General features: G+C 38.4%; 1 protein-coding gene across 1 annotated transcript; it reads left to right on the top strand.

The window, feature by feature from the left end:
* The first annotated feature begins 663 nt into the window (after positions 1-663).
* On the top strand, positions 664-24,543 carry jakmip2 (janus kinase and microtubule interacting protein 2). The gene is given in 24 exon segments (XM_063896183.1): positions 664-779; positions 6,595-6,845; positions 8,274-8,528; positions 8,768-9,010; positions 9,649-9,858; positions 11,407-11,505; positions 11,668-11,814; positions 11,900-12,040; positions 12,411-12,467; positions 13,266-13,388; positions 13,587-13,715; positions 15,468-15,551; positions 15,937-15,999; positions 16,279-16,377; positions 17,394-17,495; positions 17,708-17,761; positions 17,848-17,913; positions 18,011-18,079; positions 18,336-18,413; positions 18,675-18,725; positions 19,173-19,325; positions 19,486-19,551; positions 21,020-21,242; positions 21,245-24,543. Coding segments are annotated over 23 exon segments (2,679 nt in total). The 5' UTR covers positions 664-779; positions 6,595-6,716; the 3' UTR covers positions 21,283-24,543.
* Positions 24,544-24,891: the final 348 nt, after the last annotated feature.

The raw sequence follows: 24,891 nt of genomic DNA, 5'->3' as shown, positions 1-24,891 counted from the left end.
GGGAAAAAAAGAAGAATAGAAATACCCCCATAAAAAGTAAAGTCACCAATGTTCAATTATTATTATTATTATTATTATTATTATTATTATTATTATTATTATTATTATTATTATTAATATGATGATGTTGTTGTTGTTGTTGTTGTTGTTGTTGTTGTTGTTATATATATATATATATATATATATATATATATATTTTTAGGTACTTTAATTTCAGTTTATGCTACTCTATACTTCTACTCCACTACATTCATATGACAGCTTCAGTTACGTTAATGATTCAGATTATCAGCTAATCAAAACTATAAATAAATACATTCAAAACTAATAAACTTAACCAGCTGTTATGAAAACATTGCTGCATCAGTAGTCATAATCCAGCAATTTAAATACTGTATAAAGTGAAATTAGCTTCTATGCAAAATAAGTACACTACTTATGTTACGTTAAGTGGGAATCTAGCAATAATAATTTTACTCAAGTATAAAGTCTGAGTAGTCTACTTCTTCTAGGGTGTGTTTGTGGGTCTGTGCTGGTGGACTGCGGCTGTACTGGAGCCGGCGGTGCTGGAAACCAGTGAGCTCATCTCGGCTGCATGGAGAGGAGGGCGGGGCTCCCAGCATCATCACCACCCGCCATCACTGCTTCATTGTGGGGCTGCTGCTGCTGCTGAGACCTTAGCGCACTCGGCGATTTCCTCCCCCCCCCTAAAAAGAACATGCCATGGACACAGTTTCACGCAGATTAGGACTCCTAACATGACGATAATCGATTGCGAGGTAAGGTATGGAAAGCTGTATGTAAACACTGCCGTTGCTGGGTTTAAAATCGTCGGAACTGGGAGATACTGGGACTAGCAGGCCTGTTGGATTGATTCAGGTTGATCATCTCAGGAGCGGAGTAAAATAGCATACGTTATTTTTATTTCACGCAACCAAAAAACAGGCAACTGTGCAGCAATGAATACCAACATCGCGTATAAAACATAAATGTTTTATTCGTGCAATTAGCTTCGGATCAGTTTACATGTCGGAAGTGGCAGAGTTTGGCCTACACTGAGCAAACCCCTCGAAGATGACGAGTATGGAGCTTGTGTGGGATTTTCACCGCCATGCAGGGCATCTCTGTTTGTGTGTGTGTAGAACATTTCCGCGGCTGATAGTCTTCTGGTAGCCGTACTTGTTATGCACTGAAGCCCCCAGCTGATAGTGATTGTGCCTCAAGCGCATTGGCTCCTATGCATATGGTTTGCAGGATGTGCATTTCTCTGCTTGACAGGCCATCACACATTCATGGCCATGATTTGAAAGGATGCTGCAGTGGTGTTGCAAGAGGATGCTATAGACCACAGTGGACTGGCAGGGCCTCCAGACTGAGGCACCAGGTCTGCAGCTTGCAACTGCCTAAGGGTGTCACACTGGCCTGATTTAATACACACATCACCCCTGCTGGGAATTTGCATTACACACTATTTATTTTGGGTCAGCACAGATGTAGGCTGGTGACTGCCCACATGCTAATAGGTTATAGATTGACAAAAGAGGGGTCGTTCAATAGCACACAGTGATGGAGCAAAAAGAAGAGGATCAAATAAAGATGCATCTCTTATTAAAGGGTCATAATGTGAGGTACATTTAAAAAAAAAATCAACCTCACGGACCGGAATCTGATTCATATGTGGCCCTGATCTTTCTCTGCCATTTGGTTAGAGCTATCGTAGTAACTTTGCCCTATAAACATGTCCCAGACTTGCTTAAATTTTGAAATTTCACATTCAACTTAAAGTGGTTCTCCGTGATGCTCAGGACCAGATGAGCAATTCCTTTATTCCTGCAAATTGAGTATTATAGTCACCTAGATAGTGTTACTGCGCATCTACCATCAGTGGATAAACACATCCATGTCATTAGATGTTACATGACAGACATTTGCAATCTGTTCATACCCAGTGTAGGTATTTTGACCTCATGCAGATAGGTTAGAAGTATTTTCTTCCCTTCTGGACTTAGAAGCAGTCAAACATAATCCGAAAACAAGCAGATGTCTGCTGCTTTATGATACTTTGAACCAACTTATGACCCTACCAGAATCCAGACTCATTACACTTGAATTGCTTATTGACATTGTCCATACAAATGGTGTCAAATAAAACATCCCAGTTGTTCTGTGAGGTCAAACCAATATAAAGCTTGTGGTTATACAAAACACATTCAATTTTCATACTATTTATTGTGACTCATCCAGCACATATTGAGAAAATGTATGTCATAACCAGACACCTGGCTGATTTGTTTTAAGTTGCTCATTTACATTGGAGCACTGGCGTCAGCCGGACTTTGGTCCACAACTTGCAAAATGTGGATTTTTACCCCACTTGCAAATAGACAATAGAGAGGGCTCATTCTGTATGATCATAAACCAAAATGTTATTTGCATTATGTTTAGTGCTTCACAAATATTGTAAGATTGAATTTTCTTTCTCACCATCATTTATGATTTATGTTGTATGATTTTTAATGTAATATATCAAATGCATCAATACTAACCCTCACCAAAGGCTAATTGTGGCTTGTACAATAGCAAGGGTGGGTAGTGGAAGACAGATGGTAGGTCCTGATGTAAGGTGCGTTTGGAAAAAAAAAAAACAACACAACCCATTAGCATTTTGTTTATGATCAGATTAGACAAAAAAACGTATGTCCAATCTAAAATACTGAAGTAAAACATTGCTATTAATATTAATATCCTACTATTAATGAAAATGTATACTTGTTAGAATACAGAAGCCAGCTATTAATTTTTTAATGAAATGTTAAATCGAATAATAGTAAGCATGGCCAAATTCTCATGAAAATATAGATCTTTAAAATATGGAATTTCTTCTTAAAACTCTACAAAGATGTCTTAATGGCTTTTACTGTGAGACCCCAGAGGGCCATACGACTTTGGCCGACAGGCAACAGCAGCAGCGTTTACATTTTTGTGATCCATTCCTGGTACTCTGTGTCTGGAAAATCCAGCACCTACCCCCAAAATTGATGTCTGAGGAGTCAAAAGTGGGTCATGGTGCCAGTGTGCTGCATGAGAGAGAAAATTATCATTCAACTCTGCAGCTCCTTTGTGCTTTTCAACATCTTATACAGTAGCTATTGGATTAGATTTTACAGACCGGAATTAGACTGTATGTTTCAGTCTCACTGCACTTAACCACTGCAGCCTGCTGCTGCCTAGGAGGTTTTCAGTTCAAAAAGTTCTATCCTGCTCAGCACCAGATGGCACACAGAGAGTTTGTGACTAGCTGGCAAGGAAACTCAAATATCTAAACAGCTAAAGACATTTTTTTTTTAAGTTGACCATAATTTAAAGCAATAAAGAGGATTGGGCAACAATAGGTTTAGACAAATACACCATGTGTATGTTGTGTGCCATCCTGCCATCTGGCTCAATGCACACATTGTATTCAACATTCTATCTTCTAAATTATTTCTCATAGTCATAGATTGAATAAATTGCATTATTTTGCACGTTTCATTTTAGGGTAATTTAAGTTATATTTCAATAAATGGCATTCTGATGAATTGTTGAGTTGACTTATTCTCTTCTATGAAGAATATTATAACCAGCTCTAGTGAGACTCAGCTTTTTAAACCCTTTCTGGCATCACAGTAGCAATTTGTTTTATTTGTGCCATTACTTGTTGGATAAGCTAGTACTGCACTCTTTGGCTGCTGGATGTTTTTGACATCTACAGGGCATGTTGTGTAAGGTAACACATATCTCCTTTTTTCATAGTTTGTAATTTTGTGATGTTGACCGATTATGTTAGTTTTGGGAAGATGCTGATGGTGATAGTTTTCTATGAAATACCGTATGTTGAGAACTGTAATGCCTGTCGGTTTTCATTATGAATTCTAAGAGGCTGCAATTAACAGTTCACAATGTTATTATTGTTTGCTTCAGAGTTTGTTGTTATGTTGTTGTAAAAGTTTTGGCTGTGAAATGTTTTTCTAACTAAATACCGTAAATTGTTGTGGCTTCTATGTTCTACAAGAACCATGTTGTCTGTGGGATAAATATTACAAAGTACACTTTTGCAGTGTTGCATCTAAGAATGATCAGCTCAGATTTGAACCTTATTATTATTATTATAATACCTGCTATTAAGAAACCAGTTGATACAAATATTTAATTAAAAAAAAAACGAATTTGTTTGCTATTAAATCCTGTGATCTTACCATTATCCCAACCTCAGTTACGGTTCCACAGAGTAGTATGAACAACAGTTAAAGTAATACGTTTATAAATAGAAATGTAAATCAAAATTGTTTAGACAGTTGAGGCAACATCTGGTGCATGACCCTGTATTTCCCATGATGCCTGTCTGCGGCTCTGTTATGCTCATTTGACCAGCCAGCAGATTATTTCTATGTGTAGTCTGAAATCAAATATGACAGTAATCAGATTCGCTCACAGCAAATCCGTATCTAGTCTTCCCCTTCAGGACAAACCACGCTGCTGTGGATGGTTTGTAGGTTAATACTGTCTTAGTGTTGGTGAGTTGTGATTGGCTTCGCATCATGGTGGTGTATCATTCGGCTAGTCCAAGATGGTTAAAGATGAATCAATGAATCATCACTTTTATACCATACTCTTAAAACTATTTGCCTTAAATATTGTTGCATGACCAGCATAATGAAAATACAACAATTGAGAACAGAAAAAAAGAAAACAGTGGTGTTGAAGTTTTTGCAAATTGAAAGGATAAATATCCAACAAAGGGATTTTAAACATCCTGGCAACATAAATGTTTATCTTTAAAGCATAACTTAAGGAATAATCAACCATTAAGAAGACATTAGTTATGACTTTAATTCCCTTCATATAAGGCGCCTTACATTAGGAAGTGGTACCAAAAAGTCTGGGCTCCTTCAAAAGTGCTGCCATGAATAAACCCCATGTTATGTTCCAAACCACAGCAAGCATTATTTCTGAAACAATGTTCAGTGTTTGCCTCTAGAACAGTGACATGTATATGTATGTATTATATATACAACAACTCTAAGTCCCTCCTGCACACATCCTGCTGAATACACACACAGAGCTGCGAGAGGGGATTCAGCTCGCGACTGTATATTGCGGACGGTAGGTTGGAACGTGTCACTTGGGTGGGACGTTGCCAGGAGCTCAATGTAAAGCCAGCCCACATTTCAGTTATGACATCATAACCGAAGCAAATCTGGATCAGCTCGTTTATACCCCCGTTTTTAGAGATGTGGGTGAGGAGGAAAAGAGAGAGAGTTGTATTTTCTGACATTTTGTGAGTCTCCTTACACACCGGGGACACATATTTATGTATAAAAGACAACAAAAAGTGCATTTTGCATAATAGGGGACCTTTAATCAATAGTACAGTCACACTGTGTATTTATTATTGTAGCCAACCAGTAAGGTATTCCTGTGCTAGGGGCCATAGAGTGCTTCTATGTTATTTATGTGCTGGTCACACACTGTTCTTTAAAAATAACATTGCAAAGTAAGCGCTGAGGACAAATTGAGGTACTCTGGAGTCTAAACCTTGCCAAAAATCTAAAATCGATAGTGACCTTCGTCTGTAGTTACACTGTAGTTGTAAGCAATCTCTGGATCAAAAAGAGGAATTCTTGTTTATTTTCGTAACTACCGGTATAGTTTTGTGTAAGAAAAAATATAATTTAATACAAACTACAACAGTTCTTTAGGGAACGAGCTTTTTGAAATTTGCAACAATATTGTAAATATACAACACTGTCCAATCAAATGTAGTACCATTTTCTAGATGGCTATAGTGGATCCTAAGTAGACAAAAGAAATACAATGTTAAACTTTAATCTGGAAACATCTTTAAGACATTATTAACTTATTCTGAGTTTGCACAGCTTAGTAGTAAATTTTTGCTAGAGAACTGTTTACACAGCTTGTTTCATGATGTACAAAAGCAGCGTGACACATTGTCAAAAACGTCAGCAGGTTAAGACAGGACCGATGCAGACTCTCTGTTGAGGCTTTTATAACCTGCTTCCCCTGGCTGCAATACTGTATACATGAAGAGATATTACAACTCCTACTCGTATTATGTATCAGCAGCAAGCTTAAGCTAAGCACACTTCTACAATGTGGACTTTTTTTTTTTAAAGGATAATACAGATACCCATCGGAAAAACCTCCTTCCCATGACAACTAAAATGTTAACGGCCTTGTGTTATTACAAGTGCTAATCAAAGTTGATGTGTTATTTTTGTGTGTCTTTCCGAGATAATTCTTACATACAGAAAATTATTTTTATCAGAATATACACTATTGACATCATTTTTGTGGCGCCATGTAATCATCTAAAAGAAGCAGTAGTGAGTATATGAACATATTGAATATTTTACTGTACCAGCAAACCAAAATTATAACATGAGAAAATTGAAATTTGAGCATGCTAGCATGCTGTCATCAGCATATAGCTTAAAGCAACACTGTGCGGCGTACGTCTGTCTCATTCTTTCTCTCCTTGTGTCTCTCTTTGTATCCCTCCTTGTGTCTCTCCTTGTGTCCCTCCTCCAACCCCAGAATCCCCTTTTTCTCATAGGAGAATGAGGAAGAGGAGGAACTGGAAACCTTCGGAGCACCTTGGAAAGATTCTGTGAAGTCTCAATGAAAGCTTTGGAAGAGCCCCTCTAGTATTTGACTCAATGGCCAAGAAAGGGCGTACAAAGAGCGAGAAGCCTGAAGCGCTCATCTCTGCCCTACAGGCAGCCAATGAAGAACTCAGGTCCAAGCTGACTGACATCCAGATAGAGCTACACCAAGAAAAATGCAAGGTACTGTACAACATATAAATACATACGTTTCCTCTGAACGTTTCAACTATTGTAGCTATTTCTCAATGTTAACTTAATAGATTTGAAACCATATTTTAATCCATTACAGCACAGTGTGTTACCACTAGTTTTCTTGTTGACTGTGGTCCCAGCTGCCTTGAGACCATTAACCCTCCTGTGTAGGTACTGGTTGATCCCTCACCTTTCTCATGATCATTAATGCCCCAAGAGGTGAGATCTTAGATAGTGGAGCCCCAGACCGAGGGCGATAGATGGACAATTGGTGCTTCTTCCATCTTCTAATAATCAAACCAGTTGTCTCTTTCTCACCAAGCTGCTTGCTGGTGGCCTTGTGGCCTATTCCAGCCTTGTGCTGGTCTACAATATTGTCCCTGATGTCCTTAGACATTAGCTCCACCATGATCACAAGACCTGTCTATGGTGTTGCCCTCGGTAGAGAGGTTGTAATCTGATTTATTGACTGTGGACAGGTGTCTTTTATCCAGGTAAAGAGTAGATATTAGGAGTACTTTCTTAAAGCGAGAGGACGTATTTAACTGGTCCGTGGGAGCCAGAATGCTTGTTGGTTGCAAGGAGATTAAATACTTATTTCCCACAAGTAAATGGCAAATCAATTTATATCTTTTTTTGAATGTCCATTTCTGGATTTTCCTTTTGATATTCTGTCTGTCACTGGTAAAATACACCAACTATTAAAAGTATAGACTTTTAACTTCTTTGTAAGTGGGCAAACTTACAAAATTTCCTTCACTGTATGCCTAGACATCCTGCATGTATGGTACACTATGCACGTTATATGTTCAGTTAATAGTAAAGCTCTGGATAAAATTACACAAAGTAAATGGTAATATATTTCCAAAGGAGTTAACGCACACCTACTCTATATAACACACGTAAACTGTATGTGTTAGTGTCCATCTTTTTGCCCTTTCCAGTAGGCTGATCTGGTTGAATATTGACGTTGTACAAAATGTTAACTTTTAAACTCAATGAACTGTGTACTGCATGTAGAAAACTAGTAACATATCAATGAGCACAAGTGGATGATTTTCCATAAGTTAGAACAAGGCACTTCTCTTATATTTTGTAACATTATCGTCATCTTCACAATCATTATGTTGTGCTTAAAAGCAACCGGGCAGTAACAAAGTGCGGAAGCAACATCCCTCCTCTTCATGATTTATGGCTTTTTTTGCCCCTTTTTTCACCTGCCACGTTGAATAAAGGCTGTTTTTATCTTAAGCCGAATACAAATATTGCTTAGGGCGCAAATACACGACTCATCAAGTCCACAAGGGGCGCTTATAACCTCAACTGAGTCAATCACAGAGTGGGATTGCTTCTTGGGAGTACAATAAATCAAAAACCTAATCCCTCTCTTCTCTTCCTCTGTCGGTCCTCGCAAAGGTGAGCAAACTGGAGCGCGACAAGCTTCAGGAGGTGAAGCGGGTGCGAGAGCAGGAGCAGCACCGCCACACTGCCATGATGACCGAGCAGCGGGCCAAGTGGCACGAGGAGAAGTTAAAAGAACTCCAGGCTCTCAGGGAAAACCTGACAAGGCAGCATGAGCAGGAGCTGGCCCGCCACGCCAAAATCAAAGACCAGGAGAACCAAAGGCTCAAAGCCGCCCTGAACGCCATGCGCGATGGCAGCGGAGAGAAGGTGAGACTAAGAAAGGAGAGTGAAGATAGTGTTTGATTTTGCAGTTGTGAAACAGATACAGTATATAGAAAAACCTATGGGGCTAAGCCCAGGAAAGTTGGCCCTGGCTGAGGATAACCAGCCTCCCTTCTGAGGATCAGTTCCAGTTAGGGGATGGGGGCACTAGAAATAAATAATCAACATCATATTTCTTTTCCGTGCCACATGAAAATCTTTCTTTTTCCCCGCTGCTTCTTCAGGTGCGGACAGCCCTGACCCTGGAAGCCAAGGAGGATGCGCGCCGCTTCTTCGATCAGGAGAGAGTGAAGCTCCTGCAGGAGATAATGGAGCTGAAGTCTCTAAAGAAGCAGACGGACGAGGCTCTCAGCAACATGATCCAGTCCGACAAGATGAAGGCTGGCGACCTGCGGGTGGAGCACCAGCAGCACCAGGAGCAGATCTCAAAGATTAAGTGGGACTCTGAGAAGGACATCCGCAGACTGGTAGGCACAGTCACTGCTACCAAATACGTAAACACTGAACCGATTTCTGTCTTAAAGTTTGTCTATTTTTATTCATCAGTATTATTTATCTATTATTTTTAATTTATTCTGCAAATAATTTTCTAATTAATCCAGTGAGTTATTTTTTGTTACAATCATCCATTTACGAGAAAGTAATTTGGTATGCATTATTTATTTATTTGGAATGACATCAATTACTTTTGGATTCACTTTATCTCACCACAGACTCTGTGTATTGGGCCTGTAGGTTATACCTACTAGTCATACATACTAATGTCCTAATATTGCGTTGAAAAACATTTTGAATAATGTTTCATTTGCTTATTTTGTCTCACTTTAAGTAAAAACAATCCAGATTATTTTTAGCTTGTCTTTGCAATTGCCAATAACAAGTCCCTGAAAAAGGCAGAGCAGGAACCAGACAATGTTTCTTATTTATATTCTATAGAGTAATTTTATTGTCAACATATTAACTGTCCTTTTTTTTAATTGAAATGATAAAATGTAGCTATAGCAGCGTAACATCGGAAATAAGAGACACTGTTCAGCAGAACTAAGTTACTCCAGTTCACAGTGATTTCTAAAGGACTTAATTATTTTCTTCTTCTTCACTAAAGGTGGATGAAATCAAATCTAAAGACCGCACCATTTTTGCTATGGAGAAGGAAATGGAGTCAACAGCGGGTTTCTTGCAGAAGCTACAGCTTCAGAAGGACGCTCTGGACGAACAGCTGTTCCTTGTGAAGGAGGCTGAGTGCGGCCTTGGAAGCCCAAAAAGAGAGATTCCCGGCAGAGCTGGAGATGGAGCTGAGCACTGTGGTAGCCCAGTAAGTAGAGAGGAAGGCAGGGAAAATTCCCATGCTCCATGTAATCATATAAAATATTTATATAATACTTTCAATATGAGAGAAAACTATAAGCCTTCCTACTTCATAAACCCTATTTTGTCCTTTTGTTTTAGCCCTTGAATATCACATGGCTTTGTAACAAATTATTTGAACAAGCATGAGATTTTGTACAACTGCATTTGACCAAAAATGCTAAGCTCTATTTTGTCAGTCTGAATCCCAGAAGCTTGAACTCAAACTGAAAGCTCTGTGTCATTACAAGGGGGCCTATTATGCTTTTTGGGGATTTCCATTTCCTGTAGTGTTTTATAGGTTCTTGTGCATGTAAAGGGTCTGCAAAGACTAAAATCCCAGTTCATGCCAGAGTTTCTCTCCCAAACAACCTGAAAAGCCTCCAATTGGACACCTTGTTTATTTCCATTACATTATGACATGGCTATTTAACACTTGCGTTTCTATTTGTTAGTGCTCCAATACATTGTACATGATATGCTAAGGGGCAGAACATCCCTAAGTGGTTGACCAATCATTACAGACTGGGCTCTGGTTTCAGACACAGGCTGATCAGAGGTGCTGCAGCACAGGCCGTATGGGGAAAATAAAAGCACTTTTTGAACATTTAAGCATGGAAACATGTCACAGTAGAAACACAAAATACAAATATGAATCTGAAAATGTGCATTTTAGGGCCCCTTTAAAAGTTATATTGTTGGCAATTTGTCTTTACAGAGGATTATATTCTAAGATTGGTCCAAAGATTGGTTTTATTTTTTTGGGACACCCGGGCGCCAGTTTATCTGGCACAAGGTGCTCTTGTACGCATATTCTATTGACCTAGATGACAGTTTTAGTTAGACGTAGGGTCCATATTTGTTTAGTCTGGCGACTGAAGAATGTTGATTGTCCATTCGGAACTGGTAAAAACCTCGTATTGTAGTAGAGATCTTCGAATTGGTCGGGCAAATGCTGTCAACTCGTGGCTGCAGCAAATGTCTTGTCAATTCTCCTGCCGTTGACTTCATGATAAACCTTCAGTGTTTGCCATCAAAGTTCCAGCTTTCCCCATGTCTCTCTGAGTTTCGTCTCCATTGCTCCAGAAGTTTCCATCACAGCTGTGTCCTTTTGCAGCTTTGGTTATACAATATAGTCAAATAGTTATGATGATATACAGTAAGTGCTCAGAAGATGCAAGTGAAGAGCACAGTGCTCACATGATTCAGTGGCAAGGTTCACTGAGTGGTGCACAGGATTAGTTTTGTACACCCTCACATTTTCCAGAAACATCAGATATGTGAGCAGCGTTTAATCATTGATTTTTTCAAGTCCCATGATCAGTTCAGAGTATCAAAATCCTATGTCAATCAATTTCCCCATTTAAAGCATGTCAACTCATGACTGTTAATGTGAACATTTATCTGATCTTGATGCAAGATTAATGAGATTAGAACAATTAAAAGTTTGCAGAAATGGCCATTTTGTTTTAAAACACTCAGATAAGTTAAATAATAAATGGTTTGTTTGCTTCAGGACTTAAGGAGAAACCAGAGGCGTCTTGCTGATCTCAACTCGACTATACGCAAATTAGAGGACCGCAACTCACTGCTGGTGGATGAGAGGAATGAGCTGGTATGACCAAATGATTCACTTAAAGAATATGAACCAGCATTCTCTTCTCTTTCTTACCTTCATATTTATGCATTTCCTTCAAATCTCCAAGCTTTTAGAATATTCCTTTCACATGTCGGTCCAGATTTATTGTATATTCATGGGCCCTTTTCTCACCATCAGCTGAAGCGAGTTCGAGAGTCAGAGAAACAGTCCAAGCCACTGCTGGACAGGAACAAGCTGATGAGTAAGAGGAATGATGATTTGACTCAGACCATCCAGAAGCTAGAGGAGAAACTCAAGGTCCTGTCCAAGGAGAACCATGAGATGGTCAGCACAAAGTCACATATGCATCATATATACATTAAATATTTTTGACAGGGTTATGGTAAATATGTGTGCTATGTGTCTGCAGAAGGAGAAGATCAGCTCCCACCCTCCACTGAAGAAGCTGAAGTCCCTGAATGACCTTGACCAAGCACATGATGACCAAGAAATAGCATTCCTCAAGCTTCAAGTCCTGGAGCAACAAAACATGATTGATGAGCTGACAAGAGTAAGTTTATACCGATTTAATGAGGACACCAATTAGAAGGGTCAAATTAGGCAGTAAGGGTCATGGGGGTTAATTCTGAGCTTCTGTTGAAATGTGATGCTTCTTTCTTTTTGCTTTTTTTGTGAACATAAATATATCCAAAAGTGTAAGAATTTAAGACTTTTGGGTCATCAACAATGGTCTCAAAATTCTAGGACGTTTTTGCTTAACATCCATGTTTTATTCTGCAGAAATGTTAAGATTCTGGAGTAAATTGAGTCATTGGTCTCATTGTATTTGTTTTGTTGGTATTAATTTTTAAAGACAAGCATGACAAAATTCTTCTTACAATGCTGTTTTATCCTGTTCCATGTTTTTTTATTGCTTCCAGGACCGGGAAAAACTACTAAGAAAGAAAAGGCATAAAAGAAGTTCACGGCCAATAAAGGTAGAACCATTTGTGTTTGTTTCTTGCTTTCTTATCTTAAGGTGTACTTAGTTTGGTTACAGCTTTTGAAAAGGAAAATTCGTTAAAAGCAGAATGAAATCTATTGTAGTGACTTTTAAGCATGATCTATGCTTTAGCCACTGAGGGATATGAACGGGAGAACTTGTCTGGACGCGTGTTCAAGACTAACAGACAAAGTCCAATGAGTCGTATATGTTTGAATCACCTCGTCCATTTATTCAGTTCCATACAGTCACCATTATGAAGGTATCCACATTGCTCAGTCTGTTTCCATTCTGCGTACAATAAACGCATGCCACATCATGCTCTGATACAAACACTTTACACACAGTTCCACTCTCCTCCACGACAAACAGACAGAAATGTATGTTTGATGCATAAGGAGCATCTCATTAATGATTCTTTGTAATATAAGCGTATATTTTTTGTCGGTCTAAAAATAACTCTATTTAAGGCTTTTTAATTGTCAATCCCATGTCTAGGCTCTACATGTATTAAAGTGAGTCTTGTAGAATTAGAACATGCAGAACCTCTATGTGCATGATATATTATCATAGGTGAGCCATGCATTAACGGCTACACAAAACTGAAAAATTGAAACTTCCTCATCTGACACAAGTAAAACCTGCATTGATATTTTAATGTAGTAAGGGATAGTCCCATAGAGGTAGATTTAGTTGAATACCACATTGTAAAAGGAAAAGAAAAAGACTTCTGGCATACCCAAGATAACCAGATTTCTTTGATTTGTAAATATTTAAACGTCCTTCTCTGCAGAGGCACATCGTAGTAGACACCTTCTTCGGGTATGATGAAGAGTCAATGGACTCAGAGACATCCTCCGTGGCTTCATTCAGGATGGACAGAACTCCTGCTACTCCCGATGAAGACCTGGAAGAGGTGAGATTTAGCCTCATGTTCGTCAAGTCACCAAGATATCTTACGTACATAAGTAACTTAATCAACAATCATGTCAAAATCCGGAATTGAATCTGATATAATCCACTTTCACATCCGTTCAGATACATTTGAATAGGCATATACTGTATCTAAATTCGCCTATAGACTTTGACCTCTTACCTGTTTGTGTCACAAAAGGGTCTCGCCAACGAGGAGTCGGAGCTGCGTTTCCGTCAGCTCACTAGAGAGTACCAGGCCTTACAGCGAGCCTATGCCCTGCTGCAGGAACAGAAAGGAGGCATTCTGGACGCTGAGATGGAAGTCAAGGTACATACACAGAGAGAAAATCTAGTTTTTTCACTCCCATCTACCTCTAATACTCACTTGCATCTATGTTGTACATTTAATACATCCCTAATTCTAAGGTACTGTAATTATTGCCCTTTTTTCTATTCCTTTTAGCTAAATGTCACAATTCACCCAAAGGCAATGTTTAGTTTATTTGTTTATTTTTAACAAAACCCCTTTCATACACATTATCTTATATAGGACAGGCCTTTTTTCATCATTATTATACAGTGGCCCTTTTTTTCATTGTTAAGGCACTTGTGAGATTTGATTGATATTCATTTAGTGTTTCTCTGATAAATGTTTTAAAACGTTTGTAGCTGAAAACTGGTTCTTAGTGTTGATCACCACCAGCTGAAACTGAGGGAATCAGTATCGACACAAATAGAATTGCTAACTGCTTTGAAACTGTAAACACATCATTGGTTTATGATCAGTTCCTCTCAGTTTAGCAATCTAGTGAAATGAAAAAAGTATCAGAAACGGAAATATATTATTTATCCCAAACTGGGAAAGTATTGTGTTTCGGGGTAGGTTGGTGATGAAGTTGAGGAATGCTAGGACTCTTTGGAGATTAAGACCGAAAGTAGTCAACTTTTTGGAGATGCCATAATAGTATAGGATCCTCTGATGAAGTCCAGAAAATGGAGTTCATCAGAACTGAAATGTGATTGGCTCACAGAGAATGTGACTAAATCTTGGTTTAATGAAAGAGTGAATGGCATCAGTCAGCTGAATAAGTTGTAGGATGGAAAGAGATAGAGAGAATGAAGGAGAATCATAAAAGTATTCTTAAATGAATTTACTTTATTCGTCTCATGGCTGCTAAAAGACTGTAGGAGTTTCACACAATTTTTAAATGTCTATATTCTGTAAAACCTGATGTGATTGTTAAAACCCTCTTGGATTTTTTAGACTGGTCAATAAAATCTTACTGTGAGTTATTATTATAAGTTGTGCAGTGATACTTAACCTTTTTATTGAGTACTGAAGCCTGTAAGCCCCCCCTGCTGTATATGTTTGACTTCACATTTACATAAAACAACACAATACAAAGCCTTATTCAATCAAGCCAGTTTTGGTTCTTCCTGTAACAGTGTGTAGCATAAGTCCTGAGAGAAAGAGAGGAGGACTTTCCCCATGCAAACACTGTTTATTGACACACTATTTATAGAAGCTTTGGAGTTAAAGATTTATCTGAGAGAAGTGGTGATGCTATTTAGTAATAATGAGTATTTGTCACAAAATACAGCAACAACAAAATACCACAAGAGCTAAAAGCTTCCTGTTTACTTTAGGGGGTTACAGAGACATGACAGAGACAATGCACAGCCCAAACACAATAAGGCTGCTTAAACAAAGGTCAGGTAATGGCCCCCGCTTTACTAAGCATCGTCTTAAGCTTTTTAACAATGCATCTGATCTTATCTGCCCGTACCAATTTGGCAGGTTCCTGCATCACCAATCTGTCCTTAGAGGGTGTCTGGTAATATTATAAAATGTTAGTGAAATAAAGCTTAGCTTACATTAAAGGCTATCTTTATTGATATGAGGAAGGAAAACACATATTTTGTCAGGGAAAATGGTTCTTTTTAAATAAATATATAAGTGTGTGTGTGTCTGGTTTTGATGAGCATTAATATACAAAATGAATGTTAACTTTCCTGCATGGACCCACACTTGAGAAACAGTGATTTTGTTACTAATGAGTCCATTTTGCTGATGTTTCAGGCTCAGGAGCAACTTCATGCAGAGGTTCTTAGGTATAAAGCCAAAATAGAGGATTTGGAGAAGGAACTCAACCTAAAGGGACAGGTAGGAGACAGCGGATCAATGTTTGCATGTACGTTGAAGTAAAAAATCAAAAGGAATGTCATCACAATGTAGTTTTTTTAAGATAGGATTTATTTTATTTCAAAAAATGTTATGTATACCTCTATAACAGAAAAATATAAAGCAAAACATATTGAATCAAATATATGAAAAACCCATTGTGTTGGATAAACCAACAACTCCACTCAGAGTACATGTTGAGATCCATACTATCCTCTCAGCAACCTAACAAGTTGTTTCAATGCCGTGCCAACACAACCTTTAGAGTTGTTCTTTGTTATGTTTGACAGGGAACATGGATATATCGTATTTCTACTGTCTTTAAATAACTTTCATTTAAAGCATCAAGTGTCTCTGTTCTCTACAGGACTCCAAATGGGTGGAGGAGAAGCAGCTGTTCTTACGAAGGAATCAGGAGCTTTATGAGAAGGTTGGACTTCAACGTAGTTTTCCTGATAAATGAACTTCTTCAATGTTTCTTCAGATATTTGTGATTGTGTGAATTGCCGTTTGAAAGGTATCTGATATGTCAAAGGAGTATTTTATGTTATGGCAATAGTCATTTTCAGTGTTGTGATTACTTACCTTCTACAGTACAGCACTTGTATTTTTCAATATCATTATAAATGCCAGAAATAAAATTATAATTTACAGTTTGAAGTTGTGGCTGCCTTTTCCTGTCTGATAATTCTACCTCTATGGTGTCCAGCTGGAAAAGATGGACGCAGAGAGCAGCCGGGCGCAGCAGGAACTACAAGACTCCAGAGATCAGAACGAACTGTTGGAGTTTAGGATTCTGGAGCTAGAGGTGAGTCACCTATCATGAATATGCTAACGTGGCAATCTATAATTTCAATCAGTCACCCTATTTACTGGTGGTAACAGAAACTGAAACTTTCATACCCATCGAATGACAAAAAATGCCCAATATCGATGTTGTCTTTTTTGTTGTAGGCACATTTTTAGATGAACGATGGCGCTCGGTGTCACATTGCATTTACTGTAACTACTTCACAATAAAAGATAACTTTTTTGGCCCTTTTCAAATGCTTTTAATGTCAAGCTGCAGTATTTAACAAAGGTTTGGTTTGCACAGTTATGTTTTTTATGGGGTGCATCGACAAAGACAGACAGAAGTTCCTAATTGTGAAAATATTAAAATTGTTTCACCACGTCGACATAGTGACAAACTCAGACAGACATTTGTTTACGTCACATTTTTCATAATTACAACATAAAAGTAGCATTGTTTAAAATCCTATCAAGTCAGACACTCATTCATTCAGTCATTTAGCCAGACAACCCAACAGTCTGTCAGTCTGAGGTTTTTGTGTTACATATGTCCTGCAGTGCAGATACTAGCACAAGCTTTTCAGGACGTTATCTGCCACCTAGTGAGCAGAGAGGGGAAGCTCAGTACAGTGTGTGTGAATGCACTGATCACACCTTAACAGTAATTAAAGGCTTTCATCATTGACATCGGGTGTTTGTCTGATGCTTCTAAAGATGGCAGCATGGGTAGCCATTTGAATAACTTACATGTTCATGACTAAACAAGGCACATTTTCTCACCTGCTGCTCTGAAACTTTATATCAGTTCCAATAAGTGGAAATAAGGATTAATTTAAGGTTGTTAGTTCAGCCCTGAATGACAACAGTGATTTTAATCTATTTTAAACATGCCGTCTGAAGCGCGAAGTCTAAAACAAGCCGGTAAAAGTAAAGATACTGTTTAATCCCAAGTCTAGTCAGGAGGGGCTCTTAATGATCGTTAGTTACAGTGCCTTCCTTGTGTCATGATGTGTTTTTCTGACGTTTTCGTAGGAGCGTGAGAGGAAGTCCCCTCCATTCAACCACCTGAGGATGCATCCCTTCTCTGAGGGAGTCAGTGCACTGCAGATCTACTGTATGAAGGAGGGGGTCAAGGTACAAAAGAGGAGGACTCCTCTGCATTATTTATAATAATTGATACAAAGTATAAGGGAAAGAGATCCCATGAATGTTATGGCTGTAGCAAACCACAAGCTGTTAGGTGCCATATTTTTGAGCCTTCAACCCTATAAACATCACTAGACCAAAATGAATTGCTGATGCCTTTTTTGTTTATAATTCTGATCTTTATTCTGCTTTCTTTATAGGACGTGTGCATACCAGATCTCATCAAACTTCTAGATATCCTGGGAGACAACGGGGTAATCATTACTTAACTTAACATTTCATAATGTATGCAACTAGATAGGTAAATTATTAACAGAAGTTTTCACCTTTTTTTAAATAGAACTTAAGAAATGAGGAGCAAGTGGCCATTATTCAGGCTAGCACTGTTTTGTCTCTAGCAGAAAAGGTACGTTTGGAAACTATATTATGGTTCTTCTAAATGAAAACAAATCAACTCACAGAATTGTTGTGCTAACTCATTTTTGCTGTTTGTTGCCCTCTAGTGGATTCAACAGATTGAGGGGACGGAGGCGTCGCTGCACCAGAAGATGATGGACCTGGAGATAGAGATGGTGGGTCAAAATAACCCTGTACATTACAACCTTTTTTTCATTTCATTTGCCTTTCATACTGTTTTCTTAGTTGCAAGTGGTTCACAGCAGCTTTAGCTCAGTGTGATATGAAGGTGGTTAGCCTCCATAACACCTCATACACAGCAGACATGAACGAGTGTTTTAATTAAAGTATTACGGTACAAATGAGTTGCAAAAGAAGATTTTAATTTGAACCCCCCCTAACCACTGTGTCTGATTACTTTCTTCTGCACAGGAGATGTTCTGTAAACAGAAGGGATATCTAGAAGAGGAGCTGGACTACAGAAAGCAGGCCCTGGACCAGGCCTACATGGTACGTGTGCTTTTGTGTGTAATGTATCACTTTGTGGGGACAAATATTCAGTCACCTTAATGCACATCATTTACTCTTACACCATTGATCCTGGTAGGAGTTATGGTTAGATTCATGACAAGTATAGGTGAAGGATTTAGGGTTATTTAATATATAGTAAATGTGGTTTACAGTAGGGCTGCATGTCAGATTAATATAAAGTTAAATTCTTGTTTCTATGACATCAAAAGTTAAAAACACCTTGTTTTCTTTTCCCGACAGCAAATCCAGGAGTTGGAAGCAACGTTATACAACGCCCTGCAGCAGGACAAGGTGCTGCATGTCTCAATTTGCAGCTGTATTGAACTGAAAACTGCTGTACATATTTTAAAAAAACAGTTTATACTTTGTAACCTCTTGTCAACCAGAAGTAATGGTGACATTCACGTCTTTTCATATACTAAAACATGCGATGTTTGTCAAATGAAGACATCAATTTTGAATGTCAAGAAATACGTCACAAAAAATCGCACTGATCTGGAACATCTGTGTTATTTACAGTACCTCCTCATGATCTATGTACAAGGTTTTTGCAAAGGAATGTATTTGTAACTATGGAGACTTTCCAATTATCAACACACATGAAGAAAACATGACTTTCAATGAAAAATAGAAGTGTTCGTGTAAGAACAGTCAGACCAAAGTGTTGACAAGTGTTTTCATTCAACAAATAAAAAAGTCCATTATCCACTATGCCTGACGCCCGTCTTGCTCCTGCAGGTGATAAAGTACGGCGAGCCCCTGGATGAGCTTCAGAAGGACGAGCTGCGAACAGCGGTGGAGAAGCTGAGGAGGCAGATGCTGAGGAAGAGTCGAGAGTACGACTGCCAGATCCTCCAGGAGAGGATGGAGCTGCTGCACCAGGCGCACCAGGTCTGTATAATGTTGAAGGATTTGTGTGTGTGATAATAAAACAATAAGTTTGTATGTGTCATTGGTTTGCGGGAAAACATTTGGCTTTAGATCATTTAGCCTTCACTTTTCCCCCTTGAAAAAACACATTCCTTACAGTTTTCTCTCTGAATATTTGCAGAGAATTCGTGATCTTGAAGACAAGACGGAAATCCAGAGGAGGCAGATTAAAGACCTGGAGGAAAAGGTAGCATATGTTTCATGCCTGTTTTTCACACGCATAAACTAGACTTGTACGCAAACACAGAAGTACTTCTAAAGGCAGATGCTTAAATATCTCTGCTCTCAAGCCTCTCAAGCCAAATCAATCTAAAATTACGCTTGGGTGTATTCATTTTCCCCCATTGTTGTAGGAAAACAATCTTTCGAAATAGCTCAGTGCATGTTAGATAACATTCTTACATACGTATTATTAAGAATAATATTTCATATATATCAGTGTCAAGTTTCCCTGTACATTAAACCTTAGTGTCTGTCTCTTCTGCTACTAACATATCTTACTTGTGTGTTTTCCTCTAATCCTCTAACTCCTTTGTCTCTTCTTTTTCTCTTTGTTCTCCAGTTTTTGTTTCTGTTCTTGTTCTTTTCTCTTGCCTTTATCCTTTGGCCTTGAAGTCTTTGGCGTGTCCTGTAGCAGAGGTGAGTCCTGAGGGCTTTGAGTAGAAACACCAGACTTCCGCCGTCTCTCCTCTGGACTCGGTCAAATACTTTTCCGTTTAACAGAACCTGCACAGCAAGTGTTTTCTCTTTGCAGCCTCTGAAGTAAAAGCTGGGAATAATCTGTCTACAGATCCTAAATTGCCCTTGACAAGCACTCGTATAGTATATATAATATAAGTACTTACTATTATAGGCTTCTGGCCTTCAGGATAAAAGCACAGTAATCAATATTTAGAAAAATATTTCAACTTATTTGGTGTTTACTCATCATACCCAAATGTAACAACAGAGTGTCCTATTTGAACTGTAGATGCTGCTCATAGTTAAGGGAGAGCACAGAAATGTTAAACAATAAACAAAAATGATGCATCAACACTTATTTTAGTACTTAATTAATCCTTATATTTACATTGAGTCAGTAGTTGTTTAAAAAATGAAATAACAGACAAACATAAAACTAGAATATGTTTTACAGTGTGCTCTTTTTGGTACCACAGTGTGGCTCATTGCTTTCCAGAAACAAAAACTATTTGACCCTGGCCTGCTCACTTTCCCTGCTCCACCTTGCCTTCAACATTCAACTGTCATTTTTTCTTTGTCTTTGTACTTTCAACATCTTTGAATTCAACAGTTATATTCTATTTTCTTCCATTTAACATCAACATAAGATTTTAACTTCACATCAACATCACCATCCCCCAATATCCTGTGTTTGTTTGTTGTCAACTCTTTGATTTAACCCGTGTTTCTACATGAATTATTTCTCATTACCCAAGCAGTCTTTGGGGTTTCTTAAACGGTTCTACATGAAAATGTGTTTGCACTTGTACTCTAGGTTGATTTACTTTAAAGGATATGGCTGACACATTGCTAAATCCCCAAAAGAAATACCATAAATACTGTCTTCTAAACATAATAAAATGTGGAGTGTACGTTAAATTAGCACATTTTGTTTGTCTCTAATTCTTGGTGACTCCTCTCTCTTTGTCTCTCAGGTGGTGTGTCAGCTTGGGGATCTTGTTTGTGACTGCAGTGTTATTTATTTTTTGGACAACTGTGGAACAACGTGCGTAGCAGTGGCTGCTCGTGTCATAACATCAGTGACTGCTGTCAGTGTAGGTGAATGTGTCCTGTGTTGGCCATGGACGTTCGCACTTCAGATTCTATCCTTTAGTTTTTTTAAATGGGGGTGGGGTTCTCAGGATACTGCCCAGGGTGACTTTTTTTTAGATCGGCATTGGACAATAAACTTCTCTAAAAGCAGCTAGCAGTGCTGCAGCAGGCTGCAAGAATGACACACGTACAGTAGAAACACATGTTCAGACAAACACACTCCTACATTCACACAGTTAAGGGACACGCATGCATATACAGACGCATGCAGATGCAAACACACACTTACACACACACACACACACACACACACACACACACACACACACACACACACACACACACACACACACACACACACAAGCTTTGACAACTCCAAACCAAAGCCTGGGAAATGTTTTCTCTGCCATGCAGGGTAATGTTATGTCACTCATCACATTTTAGCCACAGTATAAGCAGAAAAAACTCATAGACAACGAGGCAAACAAACCTCCGGACCACAACATCTCTTATTTTTCTCTTCCCCGAAAGGATGTTCTTCACAATTGGAACTTTTTGGTAAATAGAAGCGAGCCAACTCAGGGCCCAGGAGTGCAGAGGCAAGTACTGGTCTGAGCTCAGATTATAATAAGGATCGCTATGGAAAATGGTGTGTTACCGGCTTGCCTGATCCCAGAGTGGTGCGAACACAAACTGATTGGACTCTCCTGAGGTTAAAGACACTCCAGAGTGGTGCGTACAGAAACTAAAAAGGGGATACAGGACACTCAGGACGACACATCTTCACCAGACAGACATTAAGCGAGGAGAGATAAAAAGAAAAAGACAAGCTCATGAGATCCAGCTCCACTCAACCTGGATCGCCGCAGATTGTCAAACCGCTTCTTCATTTTTTTCAAAAACCAGCAGACTGTAAGAGCTTTACTCTCTGGTTATCTTTCTTTTTTTACAGCTCCCACCACTCAGATACTGTGTCACAAGATTTCCACTGAGAAAACATCCCTATTATGTACTATAATATATACATTTGTTGATATGTACATGTGACTGAATTATTTAATGTAGTCTCCCCTTTTTATTTCTGTTAATAGTTGCATCTTTTTTTTTTTTCTTCTCTGAAGCAGCTTGAACAGTTGATGTAGTTTATAAATGATTCTAAAGGGTACAAATTGCTCTGTTTTATTGTAGTGACGGCTGCAAAGATGAACTTTATTTCCTTGAAAAATGTAAATGAAAAATCGTTGGAATATGAATGTGGAATCATCAAATATTTCCCTCCGTTTTCCTTTCCCTCTTTCAGACAGTATTCTTTATCAGTCAATCTGTGTTGCTCTGATGGACCAGCAGGGGGTGCTGGTTTCACCTAAGCTACATTAAATGTCCCTTTAACGTTTCAAAATGTTCAACAAACTTGTAAATATTTTCAGACTTCCTTGCGAGATAACTTCATCAAATCTAGTCGGACAATTGGTAGATTAATTGAAAACTGATGTCAGCACCGTCTCCTTGACACACAAACAATGGACAAAAGCTAACGTTATTAGTTGAAGTGCGACTTTAAAGACAACACAAAACATTCTGTACACATTTCTCTGTCCCATATCCCTGCAGGTTCTCTCTATTGTCGTTCTTTGCCTAACAAAAATGTATTTGATACTAACAACCTCTTTTACGTAACACTACTCTCCACTTCCCCAAAAATGAAACAGGAGAAAGTGAACGCAACATTACACCCGCTCCACTTCTCTTCTGTCAATTCAACTGCCCAGTCCCTGCAATATTTACTAGTTGACCATGCTTGTTCCCTACGTACCTGAGCTAGTGTATCTGCCATCATACCCCCCTCCAGCCCTATTCACAGGTCTAGGGTATCGAGGCATCTTATTACATACCGGATAGTAACACCCGCTCCACTTACTTTACCAAGGGGCATGACTGAGTCTCTTTTTGTGCAGACTCAGCTAACTAGCAGTTGCCTTAAATGCATCTTCCCCTTTTCCCCCTTGTATGTTCCACTCTAAAGACTATTCTTTCAGGCGGTTGATATTATCATGTAATGTATTTATATTTTTTTTATTTTACAGAGGATTTTTTTTAAACCTTACCCCGTCTGTCTTCCAATGAGAATCTAACCCCTCCTTTTACTTTCGTCTAGATTATTACATAAAAAGATAAAAGGAGTAATGCTGTAAAAAATAAAAAAAACATGGCCTTTGACCTTTAAAGAAATTGTCTTTTTTCTACATCATCATTACAGGTGTGCATGGTAAGGGTTTTGTGTTGAAGGTGGGCTTCTTTTTTTTACTGTCCTATTATTTTTGATTTTATTAATACTATTTTTATTCTTTCAAAGTTATAAAATAATGTAAATTTAGTAACATTAGGTTTCTCTCTTTCTCAGTCTGAAATACCCAGAATTAACCATTTAAAGAGTTAAACTACATCTTAAAATGTCAATTTTGAGGGAGAAAGTGAAGAAAAGCCCTCATTTCAAACATTTAGTTTAAAATGAGAGCTGCCGGATAGCTCAGTGGATACGTTTTTTGGCCCATATGCGGTGGCCACTGCCAGTAATCAAATCAGACCAAGGAAATTTCCTCACATTTTGTCTCCCTCTTTCACTCTATATCTAGAAAAGGGCACTCTGGCCCAAAAAAATGATATATAAAAAAATAAATAAAATGTAATTATGGGATAAAGAATTGTAATTTATTCTATCTGTGCAGTTTTTGTTATCCACGTCTCGGTTCATTTTTTGCCATGAGTTAATTGGCAAGGTAATAATTCCTTATTTCATCTGACAAAACATTTGCCATTTGTCATGGAATTCAAATGTTATTTTTCTACAGTAAATTCCTGCCCCAGGACCCTCACTACAGGGTCAATTTATTAGCTGTTATGAAATGTTTCTATTGATTTAAAGAGACTTTGGATTTGTTTTGTCATCCACTGTGTCCAAGGTCAATAAGGAACCTTCATACTGATCATTCATCACACTTTTTCCCTGCTATCTTTGTCAACATGATTTATTTTTTGAATATGCACTATGCAATTGTTTATGTTGCAGTGTATTGCTGTCTCCTGTCAGTCTCTATTGGTCGCTGTCATCAGTTGTCCCTGCTAATAAGGTTCTGCTTTGTTCATCCAGGAAGAAGGAAATAGGCTGAGCTGTGGCTGGTGTTGATTATTCTTCCATATGATGCACGTTACTCTGAAAAGACATGTATAGCAAAGCAAAGAGACCTGCAAGTACGTGTTTTGCTTACACAGGTCAAACAGTACTTTTTAACACAAAGGTCTTATTGTGTTTCATGAATTCATTCATAAAAACATTGCTCAGTGTAATGAAATGGTTGTGGTGAAGACTTGTGGTATGTTATGAGTCATAAAACCTTACTTCATTGAAGCAGTAAAGCCTTCAGGTTTTTTTTTTTTTGCAGGACACATAGCAGGGTTAGTCCAGGATAACGGGCTGTCTTTTCACTTTAGTCTCGCCTGTCCTTGCCAAGCCAGGGGAGAACAGGGGTTGAGCCAGGTTTTGTGTTGTAGACCAGTCCTGCCAAAGGAGGTCTGTCATAAAAGCGTTTTCTATCTGTCCTCTCATCACTCACACAGAGGTCACTCTCAGAGGTTACAGTGTGCATTTCACTGACTGAATAAAAGCCTTCTTAAAACTATTTTGAAAGATAACAAAAGGAAAAGAGCTATTTCTTACATTTCATTCAGCATTTTTCTCAGATATTAAACAACCTTA

Source organism: Eleginops maclovinus, chromosome 11 (assembly GCF_036324505.1).
Source record: "Eleginops maclovinus isolate JMC-PN-2008 ecotype Puerto Natales chromosome 11, JC_Emac_rtc_rv5, whole genome shotgun sequence".
NCBI lineage: Eukaryota > Metazoa > Chordata > Actinopteri > Perciformes > Eleginopidae > Eleginops > Eleginops maclovinus.
This window is presented reverse-complemented; position numbering and strand designations above follow the sequence as displayed.